We start from the raw sequence: 24,263 nt of genomic DNA on the forward strand, positions 1-24,263 counted from the left end.
CAAATGGTACATTTCAAAAATTGTACTGAAATGGAGCACCATTAAACCTAAAGGAGAGCCATAGAAAACACCACGCTGCTGTAGCAGCTCTGCCATAAGGAACTGGTCTGCTCCATGGTGGGAAAGGGGATCTTGCTCCTTCTCCCTACAGCATGAAGAAGAGTGAAGCCTTTCCCCCTCTGCCTCATCACTGGTTCCTCTAGCACACTGGTGTACCCCAAATCCAGCGATGCTCAGGAACCCTTGTGACAGATATGATTAGACAGACCTAGGTGATCAAAATGGAAGAAGAAAGTGAATTTCACTAAACATGTACAATCACTCAAATGATGTGACAGAAAAGCCTCTTATCAAATAGGTTTGCTACTAGTGTAAAGGTAGTTGTATTCCCCAGCTTTATTACTGTAAATGCATTTTATGCACCTTTATGTTAGTAACGGTGCAAAACTGCGGGAAGATGTGCTGTTTTCAGAATTCCAGCTTGCTTCTGATTGCAGAAATGCAATAATTGGTGAACACATTTCTGAAGAAATACAATCAGTTCTTACAGCCCAGTTAACATTTATGGCCCTGTCAATTAGAAAATAAACAAACCCCCTTAATGACCAAAGAGAGCAAATTTTGATACTGGACACATGCAGAAATAATAAATCTGTCAAAGGCTTTTCCACAACATCGTCTTTCTAAGCAGAATGGCTGTTTAAAAATCTCACAAAATATTGCTGTGCTGTAAGGAACAGTTCAAGTGATTTGCAGTGTTTTGAGACATTCCTGTTGCCAGAGCAAGACAAAGCAGCGTCCAGCCCCATCACCTCGGCCCCTTTGTCACCCTGAGTGCCAGGGGAATTGCTTCCCCATCCCACATCTCACAGCCCGCTGTGGAATGGGATATTGCAATATCCTCCAAAGTACCGTGACACCGAACTATTTTATCAATCGGTATTTCACAGGGTGAGCGGACTGGCACCCCTCGCTTCCAGGGAAGCTCGCTGGTGGCACCTCAAGAGGTTTACGGGGGCTTGGCTCTTCCCAGAGGCTGAAACACCAGGGGCTGGCTCTGCCCTACGGCGGGGTCGAAGCCCCGTTTGTTGGGGCAAATCATCCACACTCCGGGCAACAGGATCCTGACAGTGGCGACTTCCCCGCAGGGCTGAGTGAGGTGAGGCCACTTCATCTCGGGGTACCGTGTCCCAGTCGCCCGGGTCAAGGGCCGCAGCAGCGCCGGGAGGGCGACCCCGCCGCCGGGCTGCCCTGGGCCAGGCCAGGCCGCGCCGGGGGCCCGGAAACGCGGCGCTCGGGGCCTGGGGCCGGCCCGGCGCGGGGCGGAGGGGGGCGGCTAGAGGGCCGGCCGGCGGGCGCTGCCCCGTCGCGGGGACGGGAGCTCTGAGGGCGGCGAGGCGGGGCCGGGCAGCGAGGCCCCGGCGGCGGGCGGCGAACCCTCCCCCGGGGAGCGACGCGGAACGGGGCGGCCCCTCGGCACGGCGGGGCGGGCGGGAAGCGGCGCGGCGGCGGTAGGACCCGGTGGCCGCTCCCCGGAGGATGTGAGCGAGCGCCGCGGAGACGCGTGTGGGACGAGCTCGGCCCCGGCTGCGGGAGCTCGGCCCGGTGGCGCGGGGGGAGGCGGCGGCGCCGGCGGAGGGGCTGCTGAGCGGGGCGAGGGACGGCCCCCCCTCTCGGCCGGAGGCAGGGCGGCGGCAGGAGCGAGGCGGAGCGGCGGGGAAGGCAGGCCGGCAGCCGGAGCGGGCGTGTGAGCCCCATGGGCCGAGCGCCTGCGAGAGGGGGAGGAGGAGCCGCCCCACCGCCCGCCGCCCGGGGATGGTGAGGAGGCGCCGGCTGCCGGGAGCCCAGTGAGGCCTTCGCTCGGCACCCGCCGGAGAATCCGCCTCGCCAGCCTCCCCCTTCCCCCTGCTCGCTCGCTGGGTCGCTCCCCCCTTCCCTCCCCTTCCCCTCCGCCTCCAGCCCCGGCTCCCTTCTCCTGCCGCCGCCACCCTCCCATCACCTCCTCCCCGGCCTCCAGCCATGTAAGTGACCCGCTCCCCCGGCTGGGAAGGGCTGGGGGAAGGAAGCGCCGGGGCCGGGGCCTGCTCCGCTCGGCCGCGCCGTTCCCGCCGCATTGTGCGGGGCCGGGAGGGGAAGGAGCGGGGCGGGCGCCCTCCGCCTTCCCCGGGCGGCGGCCGCTGACCCGCCTAGGCCGCGGCGCCGGGCGGGGGGCTGCCCCGCCGCTTTCCCTGGGCACGGCCGGGCTGCGGAGCCCCGGGGCGGCCGGGCGGGGTGGGGGGGGTGAGGGGGGCCGGGCTGCGGGCGGCCTCGGCCGGCGTCCTGCCGGCGGGCCCGGGGCGGACAGGAAGCAGTTGGCTCCCCCGGGATGCGGTGGATGAGAGGGCGGCGGGGCGGGGGGCTCCTCCGGCGGCTCTCGGGCCTGACCCCGCCTCGCTGTCCTCGGGGCCGCGGCTCGTCCAGCGCCGGCGGGGCCCGGGACGTGCCCGAGCATCCCCCCGGGGAAACAGGGTGGCGGGGAGGGGGCGGGGGAGGGGGAGATGTTTCTAAAACTGTGGTAAATAAAGTGGCCAAGTGCCTCTGCTGCTTCTCCCACCTCACCCGCCCCCATTTTCTCCCCTTGTCTTCTGTAGCCGCGTTGTTCAGCCCAGCTCCGCTTTACGGACCACGAAGTGTTTGCCGATGGGGGTGTGATTGTCTCCGTGGGCATTTGGCGTGTGTAGGTGGCTGTGCAGCGTTTGTGGACTTGATTTTTTTCTTATTTTTTCCTAGTCGTGTTTTGCAGAGCTGTAGGGAGCTGTCTGCAGATGCCCCCTAACCCCCCACGGCTTCCTGGAGACTTCTAGGACTTTTGCTTCTGTTTCTTTGTAGAACACCTAATTGTAATCGAGTATATGAACAGGGTGGGTGTTTATTTTACTGACAGTATGCGACTGATGCTAATGCAGTTTGCACCTTATTGGTATCCCACCGCTCCTCCCACCCCCCTGGGAAAAGCATTTAACTGTTTTGCTTTGTTTTCCTACCACCTCTAACATATAAGAAGCGGATCCCTGATTTGCTCTTGTTTGTTTGATTTGTACCACAGAGGGATGTACATTTCAAAATACAGTTATAAAGGGAAGTTACTAACACTTAATTCAGAAGAATATTTGTTTACAGGTAAATAAATTTGACATACTGCATGACTAGTAATTACTTTTATGTAGTAGTTAATTTCCTGATGACAGCCACAACATTTGTCTGAGTTAATAGATTTAAAGACACTGTGGAACTACCTTTGATTTTTTTAAATAGGAGGGTTTTTATTGTGTGTGATGTTTACAGAACTGTCTTTGGTGTGCAGCAGTGGTAAATCAAATTTAAGAATTAATCCAGTGTCCGCAAGTAACTTGCAGCTCTGGCATTCACTTGCCGGCTTATAAAATGTAAGTGACTACATTAAGAATTAAATAGGTTCACGACTGACTTGATTTGTTTGGGGACAGAACAAAACTTCTGTTATAAATACTGTAAAATGGAATTTGATTAAATGCATCCCAAGTTGGTACAGAAGTTCTGAGCAGCACAGTTCTTAAATTATATGAGGAGACACTGTAAAAGGACTTGTTCTTGTATGGGGACATAAAGAGGATTTTGTCTGGCCTGTGTCTGACAGAGAGGGCATGAAGAAGTCTCTTTTCTGCCATCACCGAGTTTTGAAATAAGCAGCATAGTTTGTCCTATCAAACTATAGTTGTGGTTGCAGCTTGTGCAGCTGGATGTCGTAACTCTGGCCCCTCACTGGAACAATATTAACCTCCTGTCCATTGATCAGCAAAGACACGAGAGCGCAAGCGTTTCAAATGACAGTTTTGTGAACCTAGGTTAGGCTAACAGATTGAAAGAAAAGTGGATGTGGCTTTAGAGATTTTTATTCTCCACTATGCGTTTTAGCCATAGCTCTTAGTATCAGGGAAATGTTTCTGAACCGTGTGATAAACTGCGCTTGCTTCCATGAAATAGCAGTTTAGATGCGGTGTCATTCTATGCAGTACAGGCGGTAGCAAACACTAGTGACCACACCTAACTCGTGGCCCACACTGCATTTTTGTAAACTAAGGCAAGATGCTGTAACAACCTGGTCCTTCTAAGCTTTCTTGAAAGCTGTCTGCCCCGATTTGGTAACTGGGTCACGGTGCGAAGCTACTGTGGGCTTAGAGAGCCTTGAACGCGTTGGAACCGCTGCTGCTCCCGCAAAACACCCAGGGCAGGATTTGCATAATACAGGAGATGCACTTCACTGGTCAGAGCCTGGTGGGACACCTATCTGTACGCTCCACTGGAAATGCTGGCTGGAGCCCAACTTTGTTGTGTCTGTGCTGTTCAGGTGCAATTGGCTGTCAGCTCTGAGCAGATCTGGGATCTGCTGCGAAAAGAGAGCTTAGGTCGCTCATGATATCCCATGTAATAGGCCTAAACAGACACCCCCTGCCCCCCTCCAGTTCCTCTGTGTCTCATCTGCTCTTCTGACGGTATCATGTGTCCAGGGGTAGCTGGATCCTTTTTTGCTCGGTCCTGCTGTTGTGCGTTATGAGAACGTGTAAGGATGCGCAGCACAATTGCAGCTCAGGGTGTCCTGGGAGCATCGGGGCTGTGCCACACCAGGGCAGTGGGCATCGGTAACTGGCGGTGCAAGGGTCACAGTGTTAGTCCGGGAGCATGCTTTGCTGTAACCTGCTTTCTGAGCTGGGCCGACTGGTACAGCCTGGACACAGTCTAATGTGCCAGGTGAGGCAGCAGCAGGACTGCGGTTGGCGGGTCTGATCTTCCTTCAGTCTCTTGCTTAGTCTCCTTCATAAAGATGAGGTGATTACCATAGATGCTCCTGCATCCTGTAAGCTTACATTTCAGCTTCAGCCTTACAGAAGAATTCCTTTTCCTCCTGCTCTGCTTTAGGATGTGAGTAGAAACAAATGTAAAATTTCATCTTTGAAAGAGGGTAAGGAGGACAGATTCAGCTCTTGATTTTGTGAAAAAAAGGTGAGCATAATAAATGTAAGAGAAGGAGAGAAGGAGCTCTAACGCAACTCTCCAAAATATATAGAAGATGGTTCTGCTCCACCTTCTGTTGGATGGTTGGTTTGACTGACTCCTTAAAGTACGTTTCACTGCTGCACTGCCTAGGGAAGTGAATTATCTCATTATTTTGAAGAAGTTGTTAACCTTTAAGGAATTAATATGCGCGTAAAACCAGCGTCACCGTGATACGATGCTGATGTCATGCCATTCATGATTTACTGCACTTGAGCCACATGAGGAATACTTTGGTATTGAAAAAGGTATTACAGAAATGCGTATTAAAAAAAAGCAAACAGAAGGCTAAGAGAAAGATGGGGTTGTTTAGCATTTGACAGTACTCAGTCATGTGCAGACACAGGCTGGAGCAGCCAGGTCATGCTTACCTCAGATGCCCTCTGTTCACTGGGAACCATTCCTAGATGGCCATAAATGAGGACTGTATTTTTTTTTCCCCCCTCTAAGGATTTTATGGAAAAGGAACTTTCTCTGGTTTACGCATCTTCAGTAGTACATTGACCTGTAGTTAGCTTGCTCTTCTATTCTGAGAAATTACTCTTACTTGCTGCCACTGTCTTCAATAGCGTCTTTTACTAAATAAGATATATTAGGCACAGCTTGAGCGTGTGTTTTAAAATAAACCAGGTAGAGCGGGTTTGCTGCTGTTGGAGCCGTGTCTGTGAACATTTTGTTGGACAGTGAGAAGGGATCCCCAGCTCTTTGCAGCATGAACTAAAAATAGCTTAAGATCCCCCTTATGAAATAAACTTTCTGGCATAGCTGACTGAAGGACTGAGGTGGAGCCCATGCTGCAGGCTGGTATCAGGGAATGTTCAGTGTTTTCCTGCTTTGTTGTCCCGTACTGCCCAGTCTTCTGTGCGTGGCTCCTTTATAATACCTTTCTTTGAAGGAGAGAGGTGGGTAAAGACATCCCTGATATCAGGGCTGTAGTAGCAGGTGGGGAATGTTTCTTTGGTTGAAATTGTAGGGAAAAGGCAATCCAAACTCAAAATTGAACACCGCAGAGTAGAAAAAGTTCTTCCTCTGAACTTTGGATTTCTTTGTTGATCTGCTTTGTTGGGCTGTCATTCAAATTCAGATTATGGGATGACAGTTCAGCTGATGAAAAGCAGGAGGTTGCCAAGTGGCAATCTTGGCAAGCGTTAACCCAGAAAAACCTGGAGTAAGTTAGCTGCAGATAGCAGAATTTTGGGCCTTCGCACTATTTTCTGTTTTTAATAACAGGATTGTCCTTTCTACAGACTACTTGAGCTCATAGCTTCCTTTTTTACATGTGGCTATTGAAAAGGATATTGATCGTTCAGTGCAGCTAAATTGTTGAATTCAGGCCGCAGAGGTAGGTTGCACGGTTCTGTTATGGCACAGTGTTAGAAGCGTTAACTTTCACACCGGCTATTGCATTTCCAGACGTAAGCTGTGGTAACTTAGGGGTTTTGTTCAACACTTTGCAAATTGCTCGATGCTTAAACACAGCCTCTAAATAAGGTCTAATCTCCTCTCAATATAGACAAGTTAGTCTAGCTCGCATGACTATTGTGCATGCAGTTTTGAAAGGTGAACGAAAACCTGCCATGTTTGTCAGGTTCTGTCCTAACTGGTCTGGATCTAAAGGAGTTTGTTTCAGGATAACTCTGACAGCTGTGCATTACTGGTCTCTATTCTGCAGCATATGGTGTTCTCATATTTATTTATGAAATTAAGGAATTTTTACATGTCTCTTGTTCCAGTGTCATTTTTCGTGTGTTTTTCCTTCCTCAGGCAAATGTCTTATCTGTTTCTTGGAGTTCATAATTACAACCACTGAGATATGGCAGATTTGTAATTTGTGGAAACAACAACAACAACAGCTTGTTTCTGGGGAAAAAAACTAGAAAAGTGTTACTGGAAAAGCTGAGGAGTAGTGATAAAGAGTGAAAGTTCATAGGCAAAGTATCGGGGGAGCGGCGTCTCTTCTCCCCATCCATTTCTGCTTGCAGTGACGGAACTTGTTCAGATTTGTCCTCCTTGCTTTGAAGACGGCCTGTTTCAGAGCACTGGTGATGTACGGTACAGAGTCCCCTGTCCCTGCTGGGGTTGCAATTCTAGGTTGGATTAATTGTGACCACCTGTTTTTCCAGCCAGGATTGTGTCTTAGTGAGTTACGGGGAATTAGTTGCTTTTTAATCTGGTTTCTGATGGATGGCTATCACCTGCGTGTTCAGAGGTAACTGATGCACGTGTGCCAAATGCATGCAGAGATGGCATATATTTGTTAGGAAGGAATGTGGCATCTCTGTGGTTGGAAATAGGGTCCAGTAAAAGCCACATCTTTGGTGGTGAGTTACAAATGCTACTGGGTTCTGTTTTATTAAAATTCCTGGTTATTGCTGGGAATTTGTCACCAATTCCATGTTTTGATCACCCAAGTAATACTAAATTGCATGGCGGCATGGACGCTTTGGAGAGCACAGAAGTTATTAAAGAAAAACAAACAGAGACATTTGTACCACAAGCAGAAAAACAATCAGATTCAATTTAGAAAAATAATAAAAGCTGATGCATTAGGGAAGAGATTACTTTCATTGAGGGAGAGAACTGCGAATAACATTTCTGTGGTAGTCAGCCATGAGCTAGACACATTTTCAATAAGATACGGCAATTTGGAGCTATTTAGGTAGGGACTGCATGTCATAAAGCTGAGAGGTGAAAATCCTTATTTGTGCTTAGGTGTAATTCATTGCAAGAAAGACAGCAGCAAACTGCGGTGTGTTCAGGGAAGTGCAATAAAATTGATCAGGGTGCTATAAGGACTGATTTACTATAACAGAAAGGAATGTGAGCTTATCTGAGATTCTTTGTATGCCTCTAGGAGAGGCAGGAATTATAAATACCCAAGGTAAGGGATACACTTTTTGGGTGAGTCAAGATCCAAGTGGGATTAACAGGATGATGCTTAAGCTATGAAAATTTGAAGGAGAGAATTAGGAATTTTTACTGTTAGAGGTATCTTTAAGATGCATTGTGTTGATAGATGGCTATACATCGACCTGTAAAGAAACCTTCCAGAACACGTTTTGGAAATCTTCTTACCAGGAAGAATTTAAACCTAGACGTTGTGAATCTCTGCATTTTTATTGTGGTGAAGAGTGAGGTGGTGTTGGAGAGATGGTGGTCTTCTCGGCAAGGTCTTGCATTCACTTCTAATCCAGACAGTATCTGGTGACGTGAGTCTTCCACGATCAAGCTGCTCAGTGAAGAAGCAGGACTTTAGCAAGCATGTGTTTTGGCACCTCCACCCGCCAAGATATAAAAATCCTTGTGCAAAGCAAAGCCCTCATTTAGGATTTGTAATAATAATGTAAAAAAACCCCAAACCAACAACCCAGCAATGAAAGCTACTCCCTGTTGTATCCCTTACTGTACATGTGTGACATGCTTCAAAATGATGGTGCATTCTTCTTTTGATCCTTTTAGAAACAGCTGAGAAGGAGAAAAACGGAAAAAATAAAACCTGTTCCTTTTGTGGAGCCTTCTGCGGGAGTTCCGGAATTTCAACAGAGTGATCTTTTGGTTTAAACTGCTTTTTCAAGAGACATTCCTGCCATTATGAATGAAGTAGCAATAGTGAAGGAAGGGTGGCTTCACAAACGAGGTAAGTGTCTCTTCCCTCCAGGACAGTAGATTGGCTTTCTCTCTCTCCGGATGATCTGTCCTGTAATAACCTATCTTCAAATAGTCTGTTATTTTTCCATTCATGCTAATGGAAAACGGCATACAAGGAGTATGCGAGACTTTCTCTAAGTTTGAGAAAACGCACATGAAAGGGTTTTCTTCGGATGTGTGTGTGTGTGTGTTCACCGAAAACTCTGTCAACTGCTTTGAAAATGATGATAAAGATAGCAACTGAAGGAGATGCTACTTGGAGTGTTAAAGGTTAAACTGCAGCAAATAATTTTATCGGTAGGTCTGTAGCTTTTCTTTTTATGTTACAAGGTAGCATTGTCTTGAAGTGAATCTTCATTTGAACGGTGAAAAATATGCCTGTATTTTGTGCACAAGGATGTGCTCTTGCAGAGACTTGCTGGAGAATGTGCTGGTTTGTTTGTGTCTGAGCCACTCTTGGTACCAGTGTCCTAGACTGGAAGAATTGCCTGGAGTTCGTGCACTCTGTGCATTTCTGTCTTACCACTAATGACACTTGATTTTTATAAAAAGTCTTGACTGGGTGGCAAAACTGAAATAGCATAGTTCTGTGTACTGTTATGCTTTTTTCATTCTTAAGTGTTTTATTCCCAAAACAGTGGGTTTGTTCTTTTTTGGGGGGTTAGGAGGGTGTTTGTTTTCAAGTACTACGGCTTTGCTCCTATGAGGTACTTGACTTGCCTGTTTCTTTTTATTCTACTATTGTTTCTTGGAAAGGAGAGAGCAGCATTAGGTACTTTCCATAATATCGTCATTTTTTTGGACCAAAACCAGAGTCTTTGTGCTCCAGCACTAGAGAAGCTCACATGGTTCTACAGACTCAGGATTTTTCTAGAGGGTTTGCAACAACTTGCCTGAAGGTGCAAAAGTGTAGCAAAATTATTTGTGGAAGAAAGTGGAAATAAGTTATCATAACCTTGATAAAGGCTGATGGTTCCACAACAATAAGAAATTTCTAAGAATTTAATAACCATTGATAATCTATGTTTTGAAAAGGTGGAAACATAGATTTCTAACAGCTGGATATACAGCTTAGTTTAGCTTGATGCTTGATGTAAAAATGTTTTGACAAAGTTTTTTTCATATTTTTTTTTCCTAGATTGAGTTAGACATGCCTTTCCACTCATTGTCTCACATAACTCATTCAATAATTCTGGTGTACCCAGGCTACCTTGTTCTGATAAAGTATTTGAAAATTATGCTGTGTTTGGATAAAATAGGAGGATTATGCTTCCTATTCCCATTTATGAATCTAGAAACTCTAAAAACACCTTTTTGGTGTGAGGTTTTAAATGATGGTTTTAGGCTGAGTTGTTTTGTGTGTTTTTTTTTTTTTTTTTTTTTTAACTGTCTGTTGTTACAATTCTCTCTGTGCTTACCTGTAATTTAAAAAAGAAAAACAAAACCAACAACCTGTTTTATTATTTTGGGGAGACACATATATTTTTAAAAATACAAAAATGGAATTGTATTGTCAGGATGATTCAGAGGCAGATGTGTCTGAAACTTTAAGCCAATTATCTTTTCTTTCAGGTTTGTATTTATGCTTGGAAACTGAGTGTTCGTTGTTTCTAGGGTTGCAATAAAGCTACTCTGAAGTAAGGAAACCTCTGGAGGAGCTCTTAGTAAAAGATGCCCTGATCTCCTGATCTTTTTTTTGTTAATTACCTTAGAGAAACAGATTATTATCTCTGACGGTTTGCTGATAGTATTATGATGTGATTATCTGCTGAACACATTTCCATTTCCAAAATGTTACTCTGCATGTTCTGCATATTTGAGACTGAAAATTTGTGCCCAAACTGTTGAACCCATCTTGGTGTTTTTTGGATGCCAGGTTCCCTAATCTTTTTAACCTGTTCCCCAACGCCTTTTTGCCTTCTCGGTATGTGCAGTGACACCTATTTCATTCCACTACATTGACTTTGCAACGGTTAGCTTGGCATTGTCCATGCGAGGAGGGTTTTAGAAAGCGGTGCCATCTTCTTGGTTTGCCAGCGTGTCTGCTCCGTTACTCTCTTGGGTTTTGTAGCTGTTTTGGGATCAGTTGACAACGTTATTTTGACTGGGGGTGCTCATGGGGGGAGCTGATCCACTCGTGTGCTCGTGTGTTTTGTAAGGGATTTCTTTTTTTTAATCGTCTACATTTATTGCCAGACCCTATCAGTTTGCTGGCTCTGCAAGATCAAGTGCTTCAACCACAGGATGTTTCCAAAACTGATGTCTGATACTGAGCTTCTGAAGTTAAGGCATAAACAGTAATTACTGCAGGGAGGGACTGCTAGAGGAGGATTTTAGATATAGGAAATGTATATTGTTTGTCTTTTGGATCATTTATAAAACTGAACGTTGCACTGCATGTGTTCTTTAAAGATCCTAGGGCTTTCCACATGCAAATATTTTAAGTAGCAACTGGCCAGAATCCAGATTGGGCAATGATATTCTCTCTACCTAACGTTCCCTCTGTAGCTTTGGCTGGATCTGGTGTCTCTTAGTTCATGTCCTGAGCAGTTGAACAGCATGGCTGTGTGCAGTTAAACAGTTGCTACATCTCACCCAGCAGTGGCTTAATTTTGGAAGTTTTAATGATTTGTGTAGGTATAAATCAGGCTGCAAAGTGCTCTGGAGCCCTTCTGGATGGCAGGTGTATATAAGCGTAAAGCCGTCATTAGCAGTAGCAGGTGTTTTGGCCTGGCAGGGAAATAGCAGGGCTTTCTAGAATTGTGGGGTTGTTTTCTTCTGTCAGCGTGCTTTACGTTTCTGTTTTTGTTTCCAAGATTAAGAACACAAATGGAGAAATGAAATTAAACATCGCTGCCTGGCCGAGAGCTCTTGGCAGTTCTGTAAGTCAGTTGCTTAAAGGAAGCGCTACTTCCAGTAGCGCAGATGTTTGTTTGTGCAGGGGCCAGAGTCATCTCTATGACATGTCTAACCTCAACCAGGCAGAAATAGAAGAATTCATGAATGAACTTCTTTTGTTTTCGTCCTCCCTCTTCCCCATTGGCAATGCTTGGTGCTGTTACTTTAATCACAGTGAGCAGATAGACTCTTGTGTGAAGACAAAAACAGTAGTTAAAATACTAACCGCTCTTGGGATAACTGCGTGGCTGAAATGTTCATGTAGAAAACATGAAGAAACCATGACTGGACGTTGGCGATAGTATGTGTATGGCCAGAATATGTAGTCCCTGGTTGTGTTATGCTGAAGGTTTGTTTAGTGGGAATGGATGAGGGAAAAGGGGTCATGCAAAGGTGCTGTACTTGCGACTGAGTATGTGAGGGAAAGAGAAAATTATCTGCCTAAATCACTGCTTGTTGAGTTCCGAGATTACAGGTTTTCTGGATGTATTTCATGAGTATCCTTTCCGTCGTGTGTTGTGAAACTTTTTGGATAAAAGAAGTACGCTCAAGTATATTTGATTTATTTACTAATCCATTCTAAAGATCTCATTGGATTTCTTGCATCTTTCTGCCTGGCCCCTGTTTATAAAGGTCCTTCTATTGTCTTCAGTCTTCATCCTGTTTTTTTTAATTTAAGTCTTCTGCGAGGCTAACAAAGAGGGGGATTGTGCGTTTTGATACTCTGTCATCTCTGTCTTCCCTAGTATGTCCGGTTTTCTTATTAGCGCATAAACTTGTATAGAAAAGGAGTCTTTTAGAGGCAGGGAAAGAGGGGGATGGAAAAATGTACACTGACATTTCAAAAAGGAAATAGAAATCTCAGTTTCTCACTCTGAAAACTCTGAAGCAATTATAAGCAGTAGGAGGGACTTCTGTGTTCATCCGTTAATATTTAGCAGCAAATGTTGAGCTACTTTTTGCTTTTTTTTTTTAATAGTACATAAACACTGCACAGTAATTTTAAGCATGAAAACCAAACCAGAACATGTCCTCCACATGTCAGTTTGTGTGGACTTTAGGCAGGTAAAACTATTTGACTGGTTTGGAGGCTGGCTGCCCAGCTGATCAAAATTACTAGAGGTCCTTAAATGAGAAATTATACAAATTATATGAAAAATTATACAAAAGATACTTATTCCAATTCTGGAAATACTACTCTTTTTTTTTGTTAAAAATTATTTCTGTGATGAAATGGAGTAGTCCATGGCGATTTGTCTTCCTGTAACTTCATTGCATAAAATGAATGCAGGTTCCATATGTAAAATACAAGCCAGGAGTTAAATGCCGATTGTTTCTCTTTTAACTTTCTCTAGCAGAATAGCACAGCCGGTGAACTTCAGCTTTGTTATTCTGAGCATAGGTTCATACTTCCAGTATTCTGCTATTATGAATCAAAACAGGATCTTGTAAGGTATGACCAGAAGTTAACTTTTTTTTTTAGCCAGTGGGTCTCCTGTGTTACTGTTCTTCTTCACTTTTTTTCTTCTCTGTTTTCTTTTCTCACCATGTTACCTACCTCTGTGTGTGTGTGTGTTTTATTTTGGAGTGGTTTGGATTTTTTCTACCTTAGCTTCTGTCTGTCCCTGAGATGTAGCGGAGCACTTTCTTGATGACCTGTGTAACCAGAACCTTTGAGGTTCAGCTTAGTTCAAGGCTTGTCTGGCTTTCATGGTATTTCAAAGGAATGGCTGTGGCTCTTGATACAAAGGATCCTAAGACACATCTGAACTCCGAAGATGCCAGCTATAGAGGTCACAGCTGCTTCAGAGGAAAAGCTGAGAGGAAGAGGAAAGGTAAGAAACAAAATAGGGGCTGAACAGAGAACAGAGAGGGGAAATTAGTAACAGAGGGAAATAAGCTGATGCTACTTCCAGAGCTGAAGGGTTGGGTTTATACGGAAATCTGTTGCTCTTCTTATTGGAAACAAAAGATAAGCTGTGTCAGTTTGTGGTTTGTGTGTCTCTTTTTCAACACAAGGGGCAATAGTTTTGCAACGCTAGCTCTCGGTTGCTTTCATTTTACTCGCTCTGTTCTGGGAAAAGGGGACTGGGGAGGAACCAGGAAATCATCGGCCAATAAATCTGACCTTGGTGGTAGGCAAGATGCTAGAGACATTAAGAAAGGATGAGATCACAAAACATCTGGAGAAATATGAGCTGATAATGGCTAGTCAGCTAGACTTTTGGAGGGTAAATCTCATCTGATGGAATTATTTGTGGAGAGATCATAGGAAAGAGGCTGGATCCAGTGTACTGTAAAAAGTCTACTTTGGATGATGGGGTAGTCAGATGCTGAGAATTACCTAGTACAGTGTAACTATACTGGACTACATCTTCGAAAGAGCTAGCATAGTGTAGAGATTGCTCATCTTCCACTCAGCAGACTACTGAAGTCTTTGACCACCTTTGTCACTTTGCCAGTGTCCTTCTAGAAAAACCTTTCTTCCACAATATTTTTTCGTGTAGGAAAACCCATTCTTTAAGCCACAACTTCGAAGTTTTGAAGGGTGAAGTCCAAATGTTTCTTTTTTTCAGTAAAAATTACTCCCCCAAAATTTTTATTCCAACATTTTCCACCACCTTTCTTGCAAAACGCTTTCAGTTCTTTAGAGAAGTCGTGCTAGGTCAGCTGTTTTTCTCTATAAACTGTCTGGAACTTATATGCAAGTGACACCCAACAAACTTGCGCTTTGAATGGCAAAGAGGAAGAGCTCAGATGCTGATGCCCACATTATTTGTGTCAGTCCTGGAAGTTTACTTTCATATTCTGTTTATTGTACATCAGAAGAGAAACAAACTAGGTCTCAATTTTATCTCTGAAAGTGGGGTAGCATCATAAATTACTGTTACTTGTTGTTAAAAGAGATTTGAGAATGAGGGATCTAGGACGTTGCGAGCTCTGTTAAAGTGAGCCTGGGAATGCTTGATACAGTGGATCATGCAGAAACTGCCTGCATTGGCTTTCATCCTCTATTCCACGGTTCCTTCAAAAAGGAAAAGGTAGGCCTGTGCAAAAAAAAAAAGAAAGTTGTCCACGTGTGGTTTTCTGTTCTTTTTTTTTTCCTCTCTCAGTAGACATATTGAGAAGTCATCAGGTTTGAATTTAGGAAGAAAGAAGTACTAAGGGAACATGCTATTTTGAGGTAAAGAGAGATCAAGAGAGTAAAGCTTGCTCGTTCTTGGGGGAATGCTTTTAGGCAAGGTGCTGTGCCGTGCGTTTTAAATTCGGCACATTGTCCTTGCTTGAAAACGTTCTTCCCTGCAGCCCCTGTGTAGATTCCAGAAGGTTCCTTCCCGGCCCGCGTTCCCTGCTGATGCTCCCCCTGCTCCAGCACCCCCCGTCGCACCCCTGGCCTGCACCCGCGGCTTCCTCTGCCCAAACTTGCTCTGTGTTTGGCCCTCTTAGCCCTCAGCTTCACCATCTGAAAAAGCTGGGGAGGGTTTTGCTCTTAGAGCAGCTCGTGGTGACATGTAGTGTATCTCCTATCCGCTTTTTACGTGAGACTAATAATTCTCTTAAAAATTAGGGTAGTTGTTGGTCTCAGACTCATTCAGGAAACAAACCTCAATATGTGGTGGGAGAAGGGATTTGCTTAACTTTTGAACATTTGATTTGAATGCATTGTAAAAAATGACTGTCAGTCTTGTGGGGTTTTTTTCCCTTTTACATATCAAAGTAACTGATTTACTAATAGAAAAAAGGCTTCAATCTTTCTTTAAAAGTCATGTCTCATGGGGGGAAGACAGAGGAAGGATTATTATTTTCAGATGTATTATGTTGCAGGTACAATGTGCCTCTTAAAGGGGGAACAAAAACCAGGAAACTATGTGAGGAAAGAGGAAGAAAAAGAATGGAGAAAGAATAGCACCATATTAGGTGTGAAGTAGTGTGCTTCTGTGAGAAATATTTACTGCAACTGAAAGGGGGAAATAATGAAGACCGGCTTTGAGTGCAGTTGAAAACATGTTACGGAACTCTGGGATTATTATCCTACCTCTTAAAGTCGAGCCAAAAATGTGAAAAAGATAGCTCGTCAAACAATGTTGTGAAATTTGTCAATTTATTCAAAAGTGCATGGTCATATTTGAGGACAGCCGAGTTAAACAATCATCACAGACTATGGGCAAGTCAGTTACTGTTTTCCTGAGGGTCTTGGCTAAGTCGGGAGAGCATGTTTTGAAGTGCTGTCCAAAGCCCAGGCCTTTGGTGAACTGCATGTAGAAATCCACGCTGGAGTCAGTGGTTCTGTGCATGACTTGCAGTGTTTTTTTGTGCTAATATTGAGACTGAACACAGCTTGTGAACTATTTATGGGCCTATCAAATCAATCTCCTCTGCCTGTGCTTTACTAATGTACTCTTCATGAGTACCACAGAACATGCACGCCAGAAAGGTGCATTTTGTGTTGGTTGTGAACCACGGCCTTCATAGGAGATACCTGTTTTGGGAGGGAGCTCCAGGCTTCAAATGGTTAGAGCTGGAAGAGACCTTTAAAGACCATCTGGTTCCAACCCCCTTGCCCTGACCAGGGACATCTTTCACTATATCAGGTTGCTCAAAGCTCCATCTAACCTGGCCTTGAACGCTTCCAGGGATGGGGTATCCACAGTTTCTCTGGGCAGCCCATTCCAGGACCTCACCACCCTCATAATATAGAATTTATTTCTTGTATATGTGTAGTTATAATTGACTCTCCCATAGTTTAAAACCATTAAGTGTTGTCCTGTCTCTGTAGGCACTGGTAAAAAGCCTCTCTCAGTCTTTATTATAAGCCCTTGGTATATATTGAAAGGCCGCAATGAAGTCTCCATGTTGCCTTCTCTTCTCCAAGCTAAACAGCCCCAACTCTCCCAGCCTTTCCTCATAGGAGAGCTCTTCAAGACAAGCGTTATTGTGCTGGTGTGGAATGTGTATTGTGCTGGTGTGGAATGTGTAGTTGTACAGGGTTAGCCATACTATATGTTTATTCCACTGCAAGCTTATTTGTGGAACAGACTGGAATCCAGTTGTGATAATCTGTGGTGACAGTGCTTGTTGTAAGGAAGTATTTTAATAGGTGGAAATTGATTTCTGGACATGAAAGGATATGGATCCTTTGCCACTATAAATTTAGTAATAAAGTCATTCTGTGAAAAGTGTTCTTTGTGCTGCTCTGGCTGTGTCTTGAGAAGACCGTGCTATAGATGGGGAGGTTAAGTGCCACTAATCATCATGGATTTTTCTTCAGTAGTTTTTAAAAAAAGAAATCCTGCCTTTTTACATGGTTGTTAATATAAAGATGTTTTTTTGGCTTTATTACTGCCTTTGGGGATACTTTCCAGACTGTGAATGAGTAGGATGGTAGTTGACTTTTTCAACTTGAAATTTTCTTTGCATCAGAGATCATTGTAGTTCTAGGTCTTCTTTTCTGGTGGAGATACATTTTTACTACAGCGTTTGAAGGTATATAACTGATGTATCTCCTGGTGTGGAAGTTGAAGTTGCCTTGTTACTCGCATGAATGGAAAAGTATTTATTCTAAATAAGAATTAGGGAAAAATTACTTTTTCATACATGGAAAATCACGACAAACTTGCCAGCAACAGCCTTCAGACTTGCAGAGAGAGTGCCTATTGAACACTACTGTGACAGCTTCTTTCTGTCATTTTTGCTGGAGTTCAGCCCGTGAAGTTCAAGATGTCTTGATCTGAGAGATGGGGAGATAGTTGAATTACATCATCATGGAAGAATACCAGCGTAGTTAGCTTTAAAGCCATTCAAGACTGCATTGGCACCCCTTTGTTATACAGTGTAGCTGAAAACGAACTGCAGCAATAATGAACCAATCCATCTAAATCACAGCAGCTGAACAACTGACTGTTCTATCTCAAAATGCAAATGCCTTGTGCAGAATGAATTTAATTGTAAATGTTTGCTTAGTAGGGAATATGAGCCTTTTAGTTTGCAACAATAATCATGAATACAAAGACCCACAGAATTTTAGGGTTTACATAGCTTGTCCCTGTTCTCATAACAATATTTCAAAGTCAGATTTTTAAAATTTGCCTTTTTTCTAGCCAGTGAATGGAAGTCTAATGCCCAATCTCTAAGCAGTGTTTCAAAAACTGGAAGATGAATTTAGCCCTATGTGTTTAGATCAGGCAGAATTTTCTGTTGTATTTCTTTTAAATCTATGTTAGGGCTTTTATAGAGCTTCAGATAATAAGAGGGAAAAGTGCTGACTTTCAGAACTTGGATTTGTTTTTGCACTGCAGAAATGCCAAGTGTAACTTAAGAGTATTAACATTTTCTATGAGATTCTAGTAAGGTGCCTCTGAAACAATGAAAAGGTTGTGGATAGGAATTTCAATTCTAGTAAAAAACTCAAACCTCCCACTTTTATATTAAAATCTCCATTCTTTGCTAAATTCTTGAAATCTGGCTGCTGAATGCAACTCAGGAGAATGAAACTCTGTCACCGATTTGAACGAATTCAAATAGAACATCATTGCCATTTTATGGCAATGCAAGGAAAAAGCTCTCAGAACTTCACCAGTAAAAAGAGGGAAAGCAGAAATACCTGCCCCCAGGCTGCTCCTAGGAATCTGTCTGTGTAAGGAAAGACAGATAAAACTTTGAAAACACATATACACACACAAAAACTGTGCATGTTTATTCTTCTGTTGGCATTTTGTGTGCTCTTTAATAGCCTTCACGTGTGGATTAGTCCTTCTGGAAAAAAAAAAAAGCAACCAAGCCCCCTGAAGAATAGGCCTTTGTGACACTGGACAAGTTTACTGTGCCAAAGTTATGGTAAGAATTTGTAAATTTTGGCTGCTAGAGTACTTCCTTCCCCTGCTGTGTTTTTAATGTTGGAAACTTGTTAAGTGTGGATAGAGGGTGTTTTTTGGTTGTGTGTTTTTTTTTTTTTTTTTTTTTTTTTTTTGATGACAATGCAAACATTCATTTCACAAACTAAACCACCCGTTCACATGACGCTGCTGGCTGTATATAAACACCCTGTTGATCTTGTTCTGCAGAAATCTTTGGGCTTCCTGAGTCACAGAGAAATGCTCCGCTGCTCTTTTTGGGGCTGTGCTGTGGACTTGGGCTGTATATGCTCAGATGTAGTTTGCAAAATTAATGTCCGTGAAAAAAACGCTTTTACTTGGAACCGGGCCCTCGAAGCCAGGATGTTTTTCTACGTCTCTTTTTCTTTGTGTGTTTAAAATATTTCATTCTGCTGTCTTGCGAATGGTTTTTATTTTGCCTGTACTCCTCGGATAAAGCTGAACCTGTTGGTGAGATGTTTAGTATTTCTTAGTTGCAAAACCATCTTCCTCTTACGTATGTTGTTTCTTCATGCAGATCTTATGCTGAATGTTCTAGTTTGTGGTAGGCAAACGAGCTGGGGCTGAGCGAGCCCCGCAGAACACTGGGGGCCGAGAGGATGCCGGTACCTGCGCTGCCAGGTGCCTTCCCAGTGGCCTGGGACGTGGTGACAAGCTGTGCAACACAATTGACTTCACAGGGGTTTTCTGGAGTAACCAAAGGCAGAATTCGAGTCCAAGGCTAAACTGTCATGGTGACAAAATATTTAGAAAACATTTTCTTGCTCGAAACAAAAGTTTGGATTGTGCAACACGAAGTACCGTCCCAGTGTAATAAACAACGTTGTGCCTTTTTTAAAGGGTTCTCTGTGTTCCCTGACTGTCAGCTCTTGCCAGATTCAGCATGTTCAGGTAAAACGAAGCAGTTTTCCTCTGCACAGTTGGTTTTACAAGCTGGGTCAATTCTCCCCTTTTACGCAGTGGGATTGCAAAAATGGAGCAGCCAAATCTGCCCTCATGTTTTGAACATGGTGGACAGTCCTCTTAAAGACAGATGCTATGGAGCAGCTTCTTCAGCCATTATCGCTCAGCTGCATTAAGATCAGTTGCTTAAAACTTTTAACTTGCCGTTCATGTGGACTGATCTGATCCAGAAGAAGCTCTAAGACTAGACTTGGTGATCGCTTTTTTTGGGTTAGAACATGCTGTCCTTGTTACAATAGGAACCTTTCGTGCTGTAGGTGTTTCATCTTTCCGTAGTAACTGCTATAACTTTTTGTAATGCATGAGGTTTTGAGATGTCCCAACCTTCCTGATATCTACCCTCTGACTTAAAAGGAAGCCGGAGGCCTAAAGTGGCTGTATTAGATTGTTCATGAGGAATAATATAAAATGATTTTAAGATGAGCAAACCTGTGACAACTGAGTGAAGACTACTAGCCACCTGTGTACAATTCAGTTCAGCATAACTGTGCCATTTGGAGTTCATGCATTTTTTTTCCCAGTCTAGTCTGTCTTCTTCCTGGGTAATATACATTGTAATTTCAGAGAAAAGCATGATTTTACATGTATACCGCCCTCTCTGCTTAGAGCAGCAGGTAGCCAAATTTCTTTCTGAACTAGGAATTTCTCTCAACTCTACAGCAATTCTTGTTGTTTGCAGAGACTGTATTTTTTGGTCTTCAAAGAAGTCAGTGTTTTCAAAGTTGCTGTAGTTGTTGGAGTATGCTGTTGTTCATGAAAATGGAAAACAAAAGCAAAACTTGGAGGGAGGGAATATGCATTTCTAAGGTTTGCATCATCTTGCATCTTTGTATGCTTGGCATGTAACCTTGTCCCATTCAGAGCGCTGCTCTGAACCAGGCACAGCTCATTCTTTGGGCTGCGGCTTTGTTGCTGTCTACTAGTTCCTCTGTTGCATTGAGCTGCAAAACCAGCTGCTTTTGCTTTTCATACCTATTCTTACCATCTGTAATTTGCTGTTAAGATGTTAACTTCTGCCTCTAGTTAGCTTAGCATGTCTCTATACCAAGACTACAGCGTGGGGACAAGCAACCACTTCTGTGCTTTCTCTTGTGCTGCCCTTTCACACTCGGGAAATGGTCCCTGTAAACAGCTGCAGAACTGCTTTATTATCCTCTGTAAAAACTCTCGCTCCTTGTGTCGCTTATAAAAGGCCTTGACGGCCTTACAGTGCATGTGTACTGAGGCTGCCATTCGCTGCGGTGCCCAGTATCGCTCCCCTTTTTTCATGTGTCTGTCTGGCCTTCCGTTGTCCCCGTCCTGCGACAGTAAAATCTGCGTAACAGGGACTGTCACATTACTCTATTTGTACAGCAGGTGGTCCAGGTTCAGATGTGTATCTGAAGTTGCAGTGTTCTGCAGTAGTACAAATCATTATCACCTAGAAAGCTGTATCTAGAATAGGTAAAAAGAAACAGATCAGATTTACTGGTTTATGCATTTCTAAGGGTTTTTTTGGTGGGGTTTTTGTGGTCATTTTTGGTTTTTTTTGAGGGGGTTTCTTTGTGTTTATTCTCTGACAGGTTAGTGGCAGAAATGTGCAAAAATCAGTATTTATGAAGTTTTCTTGGCGCTCTAGGGAATCCTTCTCCCTGTGGGCAGAGGAAAGCTTTCTTCTCGGCACCAACTCCAGTCTGTTAGGAACAGGCTACTTCACAACAGCTCGTGTTGGTGACTTGGAGAGGTTTGTTTACTGCCTCGACTAGACTGGGTGTAATTATGACCAAACCTCATGTTTCTGGAGACTTTCTCTTTTCAGGCACCATTTTAGACGTGGCATGATACAGAGCAGGATGTGTGTGGTTGTAGATACATGTTCATGCTTCAGAGGCCGTGCATACCTTTTTGGCCAGGTACAGTCCTGTGCTATTTCTCTCATCATTCATGTGGGGAAATCAAACATGGAGGAACACAGAATTCATTTCTTCTTTTTTATGCCCAGTACACACACAGAATATTTACTGATACTCATCTCCTTGGTGACTCTTACAATACTCAGACCAGTTACTGGAGACAAGGAGATTAAAATGAAGACACATGGCCAAGCAGACTTGAGGTTTTGTTCCTCAAATTTGATTTGAAAGTTGCAGTTTAATAAAGTTGCATTTATTCTGGTTTTTGCCTTTGTATTTTTATAATTCTCCTGAATTACCTACAAATACTATTAGTGTTAGGATTTCTTTTGTAGAGTTTTTGGATGGCTCTGCTTTGAGTGGACGATTAGACCAGATCACCTCTAACGACTCCTTTCAGCATACAGTATTCAGTGATTTTATGATTCTTGATGGTTTGATACTGGGAATCTCATGAAAAGCCCAGCCTGATTTTTGAAGGAGAATAACCACCCCATTTGTAGAAGTGTTTGGTTTTAGTTTTGATATTCCTTGTGATAGCTGTCAAACAGAAAATAAATAGCAGTTCCTTTGTTATCGACAGGCCTTTTCATTTTTCAGTGTTGACTGATCTGTTCAAATACAGAAGTTGGAATTTTTCAAGGAAAAGGTTCAAAACATGCAATAATAAACAAACCTTGCTCATTTACTACTTGTTGTTAGTGCTCTGAGTCTCTGCTTTGGAGCCAAAAGTTGCTTTTTGCTTTAATCAGGAGAATGTCTGGTTTACTCAGATCGCTGTGTAGCTGTGAAGCTGCAGGGAGTTTTGCTTTCGTTTGTTTGTTTGGCCCTTGTTGCTGTGAGGCTCGCTGTCAGAAAGTTGAAAACCTCGTCCCAGCCTTTCTCTTTCATCCTTTTGTAGCCCTGGTGTAAAAGAAGGGTGAGAAATAGGGGTAGCAGCATGTGTGGTGGGGCTAGATCTTTTCTTTCTGGTCCTCTTCAAGCAAGGCTTCAGTTATTTTATATCACTGATGGCAGTTTAATTTGATGCCTTGATGGTCACCTTCAGCAACAGCTGGTTGGCTGCAGCTCCTTGAGACTGAACATGGCAGAAATGTGCTTTAGCTTCACATTGTGTTGCTGGTGGCTGAAGTTCAGCAATAGCCTCTTGTAAAACTAGAGGCCCGGGCCATAAGGTCCATCTTATTGGCAGCATTTGACAGGATAGTCTACTGACAGTAGAGGCGACCTGGGAGCTGAGCATGGCCGATCTGTTGCCCTCAGCTCACACCAACTCACAAACTTCTTCCTTTGTCTGAATCAGCATAGTTGACTGTGTCTTTCATCAAAGCCCATTCATGTTGGTTTGGTAGCAGTCTGTCATCCTCTGGCCATTACCGTGAGCAGCCACCTTTTGGAGTCAGACTCGATAAACCAGGTGATCCATAGGGTGGTGGATCTCCGTGGTTTCTTCCAGGGTAATAATCACCTCAAAGAGTTTATACTAAATACTGCTTTATGAATGCCCTGAAGTTGTAGAAGCTTTTTTCACAACTGGTGCTCTGGGTGGCTGCAACTGGAGTCCCAAAGGACAGAGTAAATTTTGGACCTGATGTGACATTTAGCTTCAAAAAGAAAGTCTTTGAGAGCAGTGTTGAAGTCTGGGTCAGCCAGAAATAGGAAACCTTGAGCAATCTCCAGCCTCTGGAATTTGTTTTATCTGAGACAAGATAGTTGTGTGAAGTCTGGAGCCAAGGTCTCCATATGAAACTACATCAGATCTGTGTTTAGATCAGTGTCTGAAATTAGATAATTGTAGTCCAAAGGGATTTTAAAAAAATTCTTACTACTTTATAACCTAAAATCTCCAGAACAGGGAGCTTCTTGAAGGGTACATGTCTAATACTACCTTCACATTAAAACTTTCATGTATTATTTTAAAATTGTACTTATGACCTGCAATGGATTTTTTTTTTTTTTTTTTTTTAATTTTTCTGCTTTGAAAACTTGATATGTCTTCCTTCTTTTTCCCGGAACACCAGGATAGTGCTAACTATTGCGGAAATTGTTTTCTTTGTTCAGATTTGCGCTTCTGAATGCAAACAACACCTGCATCTGATACCCTCTTCCATTTTTGCTGGACCACCTGTTAACAAAAAGTGTAGATATTCCCTATTCTTTGTTTCCCAGGTAAGGCAGGTAGGTCAAACCAAAGGCAGAGCATCTAGAAGCTGAAAGAGGTGGCTGGTGTATTAGAGGTACTGTCCTGGAACTGAGAATCGAAGCCAGTCCTCCCCAGCTCTGCCACAAACTTCCTCCTATACGATTGTCTCGGATAAGGTTATTTTTATCTCTCTGTGCCCCAGTTCCCTATCTGTAGAATGGTGATAACAGCACTTCCCTACTTCACAGGGATGTTGTGAGGACAAATGGGGCTAGGCTGTGGGGTTCTTGGATACTGCGGTAACTGGGGCCACAGATGGAAGAAGGGAAATGTTCCGCGTAAAAGCTTTCTGTTCTTTGAGCCCAGTGGTAGGTTACAGCACTGATGTGAGTGTGGTTTCCACTGAAGTCATGGCTTGACTGGTGCCATGTCTTTTCCCCAAATGTTTCCTTCCTCACTACTGTGTGCACACCAGCAAAGCACTTAAGGTCCTTGCAAAGTGCAGTTATTTGCATCCTTGGCTAAAGGCTCCGAGAGCCCAGGAGCCTGGGTGAGACTTGCTACTCCTGTGTTTGCTGGCATGGGCTGCTCACTGTGACTGAGTGGAGAACGTGCTTCTGGCAACAGCCACCCAGTGCGTTTCACAGACTCACTCAGGCCTTGGAAGTAGTTAGAAATACGTATGAATGAATCTTCACTTCTGAAATTCAGACTACTGTAGCAGTTACTCTGAACAAGCAATGGACTGCAGCCTGACCAGAAGAAAGCAATTGTCCT

The 24,263-nt window shown here is 43.8% G+C and overlaps 1 protein-coding gene across 2 annotated transcripts in view; it reads left to right on the plus strand.

Moving 5' to 3' along the window:
• The first annotated feature begins 1,457 nt into the window (after positions 1 to 1,457).
• The window catches only part of AKT1 (AKT serine/threonine kinase 1), a 72,184-nt gene continuing 49,378 nt past the window's right edge, over positions 1,458 to 24,263 (plus strand). The window contains exons 1-2 of one of the 2 annotated variants that reach the window (XM_082059482.1): positions 1,458 to 1,541; positions 8,530 to 8,707. In XM_082059482.1, the coding sequence (XP_081915608.1) occupies positions 8,662 to 8,707 (46 nt within the window). In that variant the 5' untranslated portion in view covers positions 1,458 to 1,541; positions 8,530 to 8,661. Of the gene's footprint in view, positions 2,022 to 8,529; positions 8,708 to 24,263 lie in introns of both variants that reach the window. The other variant, XM_082059481.1, reaches the window with a different exon arrangement.

Source organism: Streptopelia decaocto (genome assembly GCF_964273445.1).
Source record: "Streptopelia decaocto genome assembly, chromosome: 7".
In the NCBI taxonomy this organism is placed as follows: Eukaryota; Metazoa; Chordata; class Aves; order Columbiformes; family Columbidae; genus Streptopelia; species Streptopelia decaocto.